This window comes from Nesoenas mayeri, assembly GCF_963082525.1.
Source record: "Nesoenas mayeri genome assembly, chromosome: 6".
Lineage (NCBI taxonomy): Eukaryota > Metazoa > Chordata > Aves > Columbiformes > Columbidae > Nesoenas > Nesoenas mayeri.
In genome coordinates, this window is record NC_137545.1 from 37,248,016 (window position 1) to 37,260,213 (window position 12,198).

The 12,198-nt window shown below is 36.7% G+C and overlaps 1 protein-coding gene across 1 annotated transcript; it reads right to left on the reverse strand.

Annotated features, from left to right (window-relative positions):
• Positions 1–1,196: 1,196 nt before the first annotated feature.
• Positions 1,197–11,775, reverse strand: MAP3K19 (mitogen-activated protein kinase kinase kinase 19; the record flags this gene model as incomplete). The annotated part of the gene is made up of 8 exons (XM_080346975.1): positions 1,197–1,263; positions 2,517–3,214; positions 3,427–3,576; positions 4,691–7,153; positions 9,336–9,379; positions 10,043–10,284; positions 11,081–11,165; positions 11,736–11,775. 8 exons carry the CDS (start codon positions 11,773–11,775, stop codon positions 1,197–1,199), a joined length of 3,789 nt encoding a protein of 1,262 aa, XP_080203101.1.
• Between the last annotated feature and the right edge of the window lie 423 nt (positions 11,776–12,198).

Sequence of the window (12,198 nt, forward strand, 5' to 3'; positions counted from 1 at the left end):
GTTAGTAGCAGCTAGTTGTACTAACTGTAAAAATTACTTTTGTAGTGCAGTTGGAGACTGTTACACATCATCTAATTACATAGTGCTGACTCAGGCGTTTCTCAAAACAGTTCAAGCTTCAGAATCAAATTTGCTTTTCTATTTCAGATTAAAGATACTGAAAAATAGCAGTGGACTATCTAGTGATTCAAACAGCACTTTACAGCCTTTGCGAACAGGAAAAGGGTAATGCTCCTGTGCTTTTGCTTCTTTGCATGAGCAAAGAGAAAGGTGAGGGTTACAACACATCCCTCTGAACACAGAAAATATGCCAGAGGGGAACATGTTGCTTGCAGAGGCTGTGGAGACTCCAACCTTGGTGATGCTCAAAGGGATGAGCAACCTGCCTGTTACTGCTGCTCTGAGCATGGGGCTGGACTGGAGCATTGCCAGAGGCCCCTTCCAACCTCAACCATTCTGTGACCTGAATCTGCCCATAAAATGCACAAAAGACAGTCACAAAGTTTAGATTCATAATTCTAGCCAGAGAAGGAAATGATCATGATGTAAATAAAGATGCACATGTGGACACCTAAGTATCTTGTGTCATTGTCACTACAGCATCTTGTAGTGACACAGTACCTCAGTAACAAACACCTCTTATATCTATGCAAAAACTGGTTATTTTTTTTACCAGCTAAAAGTTAAGGGGCCTGTATAGCTAAATAAAAGCTTCAGTATGTTTTAATTGGATATGTGGTTTGGGCTTCCCATGGGACCATCACAGCATGCTTTTAAGACTCATTTGAGTAGAGCTTTCACAGAGCTTTCAGCACCCGCAGCGCTTTATACCAACAATCCATAGGATTTTACAGACAGTGGCATTCCAACATCGTACAGACAAACCGGCGTTCCAACTTACCTTGCCTGTCACATACCGGTGATGGTGATGGGCGTTTTTTCTCTTAAAGTCTCTCCAAATACAAGAAAACGTGGTGGCGTGTTCACGCTGAAGTAATACGCGCTCCATTGAGCACAGACGTTGCAAAAAGGTGACTTTAATCATACTGCTGTCTAGTAATAGACTCCTTGCACACGATCACTCTATTGTTATTTCTGCTGTCACTTTTAAGTCCAGTTCCTTCTGATCTTTTTTCACAAGTGGAAACTTTTTCTATGGAAAATGTATACTCCTTTGGCAAGAGTTCTGAACAAAATCACTGCCTTCCTTTCAGAAAGGGATGGTCCAGCAACTGCAGAGCAGAAGGGCGTTCATGCTGATCTCTGCATTGAGGGTTTGAAACATCAGTACATTAAATGAATATGTATGCATGCCTGTGATATAATTGTAAAATTTAAATGCAAACTTAGCCTTTATTTTTCCAAATTTCTCCAGTCATTACTCCTGAACATCCTTTTTAGGGTTTTTTGATAAATCCGGTAGAAAAGAAGACAGGATTTATGAGAAGAGACTGTTGGAATTTATGAATTATAAAACAGAGATATTTAATTATTACAGAAATCATTCTCTGTTCCTTTAAATTCCTTCTAAAACTTCGAAAAATTCTGCTAAGGTGGCTGTTGCAGGTGCATCAAAAACTTACATAAGGAGAATGACAATTATTTGTTTTATGCTGTGTCCATCAGGCTGTCCTGATCTCCAATCAGCATCATTTATTTTAAGGTGCCCATTTGGAATTACAGGATTGTAATTACCATATTAGTTTCCTAAAGCCAAGGGCTTTGGGGCTTTTCAACCTTTAATTTGGAGAAGAACAGGGAAGGAGTTAAGGACACCGATTTGTCAGCTAATAAACTCATAGAAAAGATGGGCTGAGGGAGGCATTTATATTCAGGACATGGTGAGATCATACATTAGAACTTTGCCACCACAAGAGCATCCTGACTTTTGAAAAGATAAATACTTTTTAAAAAATGCTTTTTATCTGTGTGTTTTTTTCCCACCTAACAATTCCTTCTACTTTTTAAACACCATTTTCTCTGAATCAAAGTATATATGATGTCTCTATAGACAGTCCTAGCATTTTCAAACAAGTATGTATTTCCTGGATCAGCAGTGATAGAGTTTTCTGCTGCAGAAAGTAAAGAATGAAGTAAAAGCTCTTTCATTTAGAATATTGTCCTCAAAACAACTTGCGTGACCCAGGCCAGACTCAGCCAATGAGATAATGGACCAGCGAGACACCTCCAAGAAATGAATCAAACATTTTGTCTAAAACTCAATGGTGCCATGTTTCTACACAAAAACTGCAGGCAAAGTGCATGATGAGTATAAGGCCTACAAAAAGAGAATTTGTGACGGCTTTTTCATACTACTACAGAGAGTAAACCTCTTTTATGTACACTATTATTTAAAGGCTTTCCTGCAATGCTGAAAACCCGTGCATTTACAATATAGTTCTTCCATATCACATGTACCATACAAGAAGTAATCTAAACTGCCATCAACACTCTCTTACTATGCAAAGTACTCGCATTTTTCCTTTCTTTTAAAAAACAGTTAAAAATCGACATACCTGGTTAAGCACGCATGCACAAAATCCACTGCAGCGCTGGAAAACCGGTCAGGTAGGGAAGGCATCAGTCCTCTGTGTGCCCCGATGTAGAACATGGCTGCTATCCTGTCCATGGAAGCCAGTGGTGGTTTTCCTGTTGCCATCTCAAAAACGGTGCAGCCAACACTCCAGATGTCTGATTTTCTTCCATATCCAGATTCATTTATAACCTCTGGTGCCATCCAGTATGGAGTCCCATGCACAGACTTGAGCATCTCGCTCTGTGTGCCGCTGAGGCTTACCCGAGCTAAACGCCTGGCACAGCCAAAATCAATCAGTTTTACTATACCATTTGGCATGAGCATCACGTTATTGCCTTTGATATCTCTGTGTACCACACAATTGTCATGTAAATAGGCCACCCCTTGTAGAATCTGTTTTGTATATCTACAAAGGACAATTTCTGGTAATGGACCAAAGCGATTAATAACACTAGAAATTGAGCCACCAGGAACAAACTCCATGAAAATGCTCAAAATATTGTCTTCCAGACAAGTTCCTAAATAAGTTACAATATTTATGTGCTTCAACGTCTTCAAAAGATCGACTTCCTCATGAAACTTCTGATACTCCTTTTCTGTAGTGAGTTGATCTGATGTATCCAAAACAATCTCTTTTACAGCTATCAATTGTCCCTGGCTTGTCAGACCACAGTATACCTACAATGAAACTAGCGTTTATTAAAATGAAACATGGAATGAAACTGAGTATTTGCTTATTTTAAACAGTATCTTTGTGTTTGTCATGCTTCATGTTTCACTGTATAATCCAAAATATTTGTTATTTGTTGAATAGGACAACAGCCAGTTATAAGGTAAGATGTAGCTCAAAGACAACCAGCACAACTCTTAACATTTAGACGTTAACTTACTGTGCCGTAGGCTCCCTTTCCAAGGACTTCACCTCTTGTCCACGTGATGGGATCTTTGTTAGTTAAACTGCTTCCTGGTACCTTAGTAGAGTCCTCGAAGTTTAGGAGGTTATTTTCTTCATTTGATGCCAAAAAGGCTTTACTGTAACTCTGCTTGAAAGATGATGTGTGAGGAGAAAGCAGAGAGAAAAAGAAAGGCTTCATATTACCCTTAGGTATTTTATACGGAGTAGTTTTTATCTGGCATGACTCTTCTCTACAGATTTATATATATATATGTATATATATATACACACATATAGTCATCGCCTAGCTCACTAATTCAATTGCTATACTAAGACTATGTAAATATTTTCAAGCATGTATCACAATAGTGCATAACCAAAAGGGTATAGCATGACATCTTTTTCCATTGACATGAAAAGAGACAGAAGGCACACTCAAAAACCAGGATATACATCTGCTTACTATTCGTTTGTGCGCAATGTAGGTACAGTTTGCTAAGCTGAAGGGTGAATATGACTATCTCTAGGTAACCCAAGTCTGATGAAAACAATTTGGACACGACTTCACAGGAAAAAGAGGCTGCTTCAAGGAAGCATAAAGTGTATCAACATGTAGTGAAATTAATTTCCTTATAAATTTGTAATTTAAATAGGCAAAAAGCTAATGGCCAAGGAAAAGCAGTACTGGTAGATAAGCACCTTAGTAGGTGAAGGTTCTTAACTGGCTTGAGGGCCGGAATCTAAGCCTTCTGAGATTGAAGTTTTGATTACATTAATAAAACTGCCTTAAGTCTGTCTGATAAGCTGATACTTCTAGTTCATACATAGAAAAGTATCTGGTTGCACTCAAAGATTCAATGACATTGCCCTTTTTGGATATACAAGAACCATTTGTAGTGTCTTTTAATATTCCTTAGGAGTCAAGATCTCAAGAGCTTTTGCCTTGCCCCTTTTTATACATGCTCTTCAGTTAAAATAGTTAAAATCCTTCATATTCACTACAATTTCTCAGTGTATCTTGATGCATCATATAAGCTTTGATAGCTATTCCTGTCATAATGTAGTATCATCTGGCTTGTGTCCTGACACGCAGTCTCTAACATGGGTATCCTCAGCTGAGCATTGGAAGAATCAGTGGGCAGCTGGCCCAATGGAAAGAGACTTGATCATTCATGAGCACACATTTCCTATCTTTCAGGCAAAAGAGCATTGAAGGATCACTCAAAGGAGCTAGCAATTTACAAGAAATTAACTTTTACCTTGTCTAGAGCACTATTTACTATTGCTCCATCTCCATTCATCATATTTTCTTCTTCTTTAGTATGTGTATTTTGCATTTTAGAACCTGCATTTTTTGTTCTTGAAGAGCTGGTGTCTTTTTCTTCAAGCATCAGCAATTCTTCAGCCAGACAACAAAGCAATTCATCAGTCACATCCTTATTATCTGCCCAGGACAAAATGTTTTGACTTGTCTGGAAACTGAGGCTTGCAGCATTTTTTGTCTGAATCTCTGAGGACTGAGTCAATGCATTTGCCAGACCGCTGTTTTGAGGTGTGTAGGCCCAACTGTGATTTAGGTTTTTTACAGGGGACTGGCACTCCAGTCCATCTGAAAAGGGAAATGCTTCATGTTTATTTATAGTCCTGAAGGAGGCCTGCTCTGGTTCCAGGCCTTTGCAGCCATCCACATCCACCCTGCACTGAGGCACACGAAGGTTCTGCTCTGTTGTTAGCAGACTGCTGCTTGGAGCAACACATTCACTGTAGTTTTTATCCCCGAGCTGAAGAAGATTCTGGCTGCAGGTAGCAGCTCTCTGATGGCTGAATATATCCTGACTGTCTAAAGGCTGCTCCAAAGAAACTTCTTTAATAGTTGTTAAGTTTGAATTTGAAAAATAATTATTTTGCTTCGTTGATTGTGCAGGCTCTTCTAAAAACATCAGCTGATGATCTGTGTCTTCAGGAAATAGTGTCACACTCCTTGAAGTGTTTATTTGAAAATCTGAATCAGAATTTATTACATTATCTTGCTCTGTGTTGCTGTCACTCAGCTCGGTACTTCTGTCTTTGGCAATTAAACCTTTCTGCTTTTTTTTAGTGCCGGGTATGGTCTTTTTTGTCTTAGAGTATGTTCTCTTTGGAGTATTTCTTACCCGGCTGCCCTCTCTCCCTTTACTGCAAGTAGATCTGCGGGTGCTAGCGGTGCATCTGCTAGATGGAGCAGAACAAACATCTCTATAAAATCCGTTCTCATGCTGATCAAGTTCACGCATGTGGGAATAGACGGGAGTCCCAAACATTTCATAAATACCTGGGCCTTTGTCATTTGAATTTATTTTCTTGAACATGTCACTATATTTCAGATCTACAAAATCTGAAGCAGACTGTGCATGTGGTAGAGAAAGCGGAGTAACAGGTTTCTTTAACATAACTGAATTTTTGCAACTGCAGGAAAAACTTTGCTTTCTAAGTTTCTCAGCACTCTGAGCAAAATGGTCTTTGTCTGCTTGAGAGGGTTTTCTTTGATGCTTCAGGGCAGTCCCAGATTCCACGTGTGACAGTTCCAAAGATGGGAAAATATGATGCTTGGCATTATGTTTTGTGGAAATCTCATCAGAAACAATTACATCTTCAGATGCATTTATCTTGCTACTCATTTTAGATTTTGATGAATATTTATTTCTATTCATCTTTATTTTACTTTTGTCATTTTCTTTGCGAGCAAGAACGTTGAAGCTCTGAGTAACATGAGGAGGTAGGCTACGAAGGAGACTCTTTTTTGTGGCAGGCTGTTTGGCAATATGTGGTTCCCTAGCTGGTTCTTCTTCAGAGAATGTAACTTGAACAACGGGTACAAAGTCACTTTCGTCTTTTGAAGGTGTTTCTGACATTGCTTCTTTTTCCATTTCAACTTCAGAGAGACAAACGCTATTTTCTGTCTGTTTTCCAGAAGGATCTTGCACTTCTGCTCTGGGAATTACCATAGCTACAGGATTATCTTCCAAGGCATGATAGGACTCTATCAATTTATTTTTGCAGTAAGAATCTAAATCTTGATTGTCAAGCACAAGGTTCACACTCGTAGCATTTTCATGTGGTCTATAATCCAGTATCATGTCTGTAGCATTTTCTTCCTCTAGCCCAGTTCTACAGCAATTACCTGCTCTTCTTCCCTCATCACCAGCTCTCAAGGCATCTCTGTTGCTTGGTATTGTAAATGTTGTTGGAGCTGTAAATATTCCACAGTCTATCAGTGCATTACTTGAGCTCAAGCAAGGATGACTGTCATCATAGAAACTGGCTTGGGTCGTAAGTTCTACGTGCTTAAATGCCACTGAAAACTGGTACTTTGTCTGATCATTCTTTTCAGCATTTGTAGCTATATCAGCTTCCATCCACTTTAAACTGTTTTGAATTTCTTCTTTCTTGTTGCTAGGGTAATTGTAATAGTTACCCATGCTGAAGTAGTACAGGTCTTTCACTGGAGTGAACTTCTCAGAAATCGTAGCCACAATCAGGTCTGATGGCTTCTCAGTGTGCCCTCTTAATAGACCATCTAACTGATACTGATAACATTTAGTAACTGGTTTTATAGGCCGAGGAACAGAGTTCATAATATCAAAAATATTTCTGATGTTGGTGCTTTCCTTGACACTATTATCTTCTAGAGGTACAAGATGAATCATTCTTACAGGTTGAAATGCCACTGGTGGCAAATGAAACTGTAATTTCCATAAAAAATGTTAATAATGTGCAACAAAATAGATACAGGTAAAATCTAGTTACTAAGAACCAAGAACACTAAGAAAAAAAGAGTCAGAAAAAGATTATTCTTGTATATATTCCCATATTTAACTGAATATGAAATGTAATATCAAAACCTGGAGAAAGTACATTAATTTTCTCATATCCATACATGAATTTTCTCACATCCAGAATTATTCCGAAGTATTTCATAGCAGAGAAAGTGGGATCCTTTGCTATAAGGCACAAGTCATCCTCCATAACTTAAAAATAATAAACGTTGTCCACACCTACAAATAATCTGGTCAGTTATTAACTATGTCTTAGGCCACATAGCATGCTTACTACAGGAATTCAAAGGCTGGTCAGTGGCTTTGTGTGCCAAAGTTTCTTTCTTGCTGTGCACTCTCACTGAATGAGTGCATCAGTCTTTGCTGATGTTTAAAGGTTTTTACGTAATTGCCCAAAGTGTGCTGACACTAGTAATTATATTCCCAATGGAACTAGATCTCATGTAAGCCATTTTTAAAAAGCAAAAGCTAGGCTCTTATAACAAAATGGTATTTTATCCATGGAGAAAACAATTCTTACAAATTATTTATAGGTTTTAAAAGATGTTATTATAAATCTAAACTTATGCATCTTCCATATGTTTAGCATAGTCTTATAGAATTCCATAAACAGTGTTAAACGGGCCACAGATTTAGCTCAGAGAGTTTTGAGTACACTGGGAGACAGCACAGTGTGCACTTTGCTTTCAGTGTCATTGAACTGATAGCTGCCCAAAGGCCATTTTTACATGGCAGCTAACACAGAAATGCATTGTATGAGAAATGTATTTTATTTTTCTCCCCTTCTTCCTTCTCTTTTCATCCCATTAGTTGAAATGTACTGTATATCTTAGAAAGTGTACAGATCTGAGAATTTGAGCACTTTGTTGTGATTATTCAGGTGAACGGTGAGAACAATTTTCTGAAAATAATATTACTGTTCTTTATTTTACAGGAAATGGAGAAAAAATAAGCTCAGATACACTTTATCATTTTATGCAAATGAATGCAATAAAAATAATCACACAGTCATATGCTCTGAGTACTCATTTGCATATCTATATCAACATCAGTTTGCATTCAGTAGGAGATTTTTCTTTGCATTCCAAGGGCAAACTCAGGATTGAATGTGCCAGGAAAAATAACATGTGTTGGTTTGCAACGTATAGTCCTGAAGGTTTTGCATGGCATTAGTATGAATGTTTAGTTTATGCCAAGTGATACACCTTTAGAAACCACTACAGCCTAAGACAGGGAATAAGGCTGTATTAAATCACACTGAGGTCAGAAAACTATTTTTCTTAAACATTTCCCTTCATTTGGAATGTTTTTTTCCTGCCTGAACTCTTGCTATCGCTTCTATACTTTTTTCCTGTGTACACTGTTATATTCTGTAGTGGGGTCACTAAATTATACAGCTGATTCAATGAGTCAAGTCTTTTGTACAAAGGGCTCTTAATTAATATCCATGAAGACCAAATTATCTTTTTTCTAAATACAGTACATTTTATCTTTCGTAACTTTTGAGGATCACACAGTCTGAAGCACCAATACATGTAAAATTGCTACCTTGTTTGTAAGTGCCAAAGTTTTGTCAAAAATCCTGTTTCCACTTACCACAAAACGTCAGGTAAAATATGTTTAATCCTAAAACCTTATTTTTTATTTGCTAGCATGATAAATTTCAGCAATTAACTTCAACTCAGCTTCAATTTTAAAGTACCACTCAATACAACAAAATTGTTTGTTTGTTTGTTTAAAATTTGGCAAAACTAGACATCTAACAGGTTTAACATACAGGATGCAGCTACTGTAAATTAACTTACATATTTATATTTTTATAAAGTTTTCTATCTTTTTGAACTTCCAACCATTCACCCCAAAAAATCCCTAATGTAGCACCTTACTGACAAGTTATCGATATACTTCTGAAGATTTGCTCACACACACACATATATGTAATATATGTAAAAATACTTTGCGTGCATCCAAAAAACTGAAGACCAGGCAGAGGAGATTATCTATGCTACTTCTGTATTTCTATTTTTAAGGTTTTGAAAGCATAAAATATTCTTAGTGGTGTTCAGCTTTACATATAATGCCATCTTACCTCAGATCCTTTGTTCCTGGTTTTTAGCATTGTTATATTTAACCCTGAAAAATCAAAACAAAGGAAGTGTTAATTTCATATTCTTAAGCAGACTACAATTTTAATCTATAAATTAATTTCAAACTGTAGGGTTCTGGGGACCAAGAATCTGTCTGATGTGTGGTTATAGGACTATGCTATAAATCTGCTACGCAGAAAAATATTTAATTTGAAATTTGATTGTGATACTGAAGTTTACAATTCAATTTTCTATAGAAAACTATAAAATGTGACAATTTTAAAATACTTTTGACTCTAATCATTCAAGCAAATATTTCTCCTCAATTTCTGATGTTTGCTAACTCAAATATGTGGCTAATTAATATTGCCAGAATGAAGAAAAAAGTGAAAGAGATGCCATCATGGCTCCTCTACAGCTACTGAATATGACGTTACATTTTGTGGGCTCAGTTTCATTATATAGTGTACCAGGAATGGTGAAATGTCATTGCTTCTCTTTATCTCCTTCATTTTGCAAATACATACACTGCTATAATTAAAGAAGAAGGTCAGCGTGGCTGAGCTCTATTTCAGGTGATGAAGTCAAATAGATATAATATAAAGGCAACTTAAAGTTTAAAGAAACAGACTTCTAAGACCTTGCCATCTAATTTGATAAGCAACATATAACTTTATTTAAAAGTTGTGACTTTTAAAATTGAACTTACTTTGTTGTACTTGTGCTTTTATTATCTGAAAAGCATCTAAATCCACAAACGACTTTGAAATGTTAGATTCTGGGCATGAGGCTTGTAGGAGAAAGCTGAAGTCAAAGCCATGCTCCATGTTCTCCTTCTTCAGGAAGAAAGGTAAGGAAGTGTGATGCCTCAGGTGCAATGCTAGCTGATTTTCACTCGGAAAATATGTCACCTGTTGACCTGGCCATGGTCTGGATGTTGGTGCTATCTGGCTAAAAGGCAAAACCAAAATACACTGTGAAAATAAGTGCAAGGAGCCTACTCAGTTCAAATAATCACGGCGAGTGGAGAACAATGTGAACAAGAAATTTCTAAGATCCAAGAAAACCAAACTATGTTTTCTTTCTTGGTCCACCTGGGAAGTTGTGGCTCTCCCTGGAATGCAATGCCAGAGATTGACAAGTGAGAATGAATGACAAAAAATGCAAACTGAACAACAATAGGAATGGAACAACATATTTCCCATCTTCCCCTTCTTGACAAAACCAGATTGCTTCCTGTATGTATTTTTTATGAATAATCACGAAAGGGTGTCAGAAGAATTCTGAAGACCAGATGTGCCTTTGTTATTTATTATATAAAATATGCTATGGCCTGCCTGAAAGAACAGAGGCTGTGCTGACAAGCCTCAGGTTTCTGCCACCTGCTTTCTGAAGAATAAAAAAATGCAGTACAGACAAAGATAAATAGTGTGACTGAGAAGATAGCCTAAATTAATTTTAAAATTGTATGCATGATAATTGTCTGGTTTTAATAAATCAAATGCTGATCTAAAGCCATATACCATATGTGTTTTCATATTGTATTAAATATTTTGTTCATCTAGTGCAATATCCTGCCTCCAGCAATGGCCAGTACTTGACACTGGGAAGACAGAAACACTATACAACATACATACAAGTATAAAACATCTGGTACTAATGAAATGATTTCTTACTCCTACACGACTACCTGCTTTGTCTCAATTTTTGCATACCCAACTGCAAATTAAATATTAATACTACTCACCTGTTTTTTCCCAGAGCTTTGTATGACTGATGCATTTCTTTCATTATCTTATCTGTATTCTGGAGAGCAACGACACTTCCACAACCTGCAAATATACATTAGTATTTGCATAAAAGCAGTCCAGGTCACTGACCAGTAACACAATGCAAATGCAGTTATTTTTGGACATTAAAATATTAGAAATACAAGAAGTGGCTATCAGAACTAAAAAAAAAAAGAGCATGTTGCTTTTGATTGAGATACCTATACATACCTATACATATGGCCCGATACAATTTTTAGGAATGTGAATCCATAAATACGTATTATTATTAGTTATTTAGGTAAGTGTATTAATTTGATGTATCATATAAGCAAAGAACACCCAAGAAAACTCCAATTACAGCTCCTATTTCAGTAGAACAGAAATATAATAAAAATTTTGATGGAAACACTGCAAAAGTAGAGTGTTTAAAAATATGAAAGCTATCAAAACAAAAACAAATTCCAGGGCTTTTCAAAGGTGGAAAAAAACTCTGAGTTTGGTTTCAAAGTTTTTTGTGGATGCTTGGCTCAACCACAAACCAACAAGTAGTGATTTCAAGTTAACATTGTACTTTTTCTTATTCAGATCCCACATGTTATAATTTATACATACAAACTTTGGTTAGACTACCTTCTTTTCTTCTCCTCCTATTTTGTTTGTTGTCAGACATTCTGCCCTTAGATGTATTAAGGTCCAGAAACCTGAAAAAAAAGTTTCATAATTGGTTTCCAGTTCACGTGTACAAAGCACTACTGTATATTCCATTATTTTAGAGCCGTAAGACAAAAGCAACACTTAAAAGATACTTGAAATCTATACAAATATTATGATTTTACTTAATATCCAATGCCCTCTACTGCAGATACACAGAACCAAACCTCAACATACACTATGTTGAATAGGACATGAAACTGTCAGTATTATTTTGCTGATATTATCCTTACTGTTGGACCAGAAGGCAACACTACACATTTGGGAGATAATTGCATTTTTGACATATTACTGAGAAACCAAATCCAAATTAAATGGTTATGTTTGCCTACTTGGTCAAAACTATGAGCAAAAGAGGTTCAACATCCAAAACTTTCTGAGC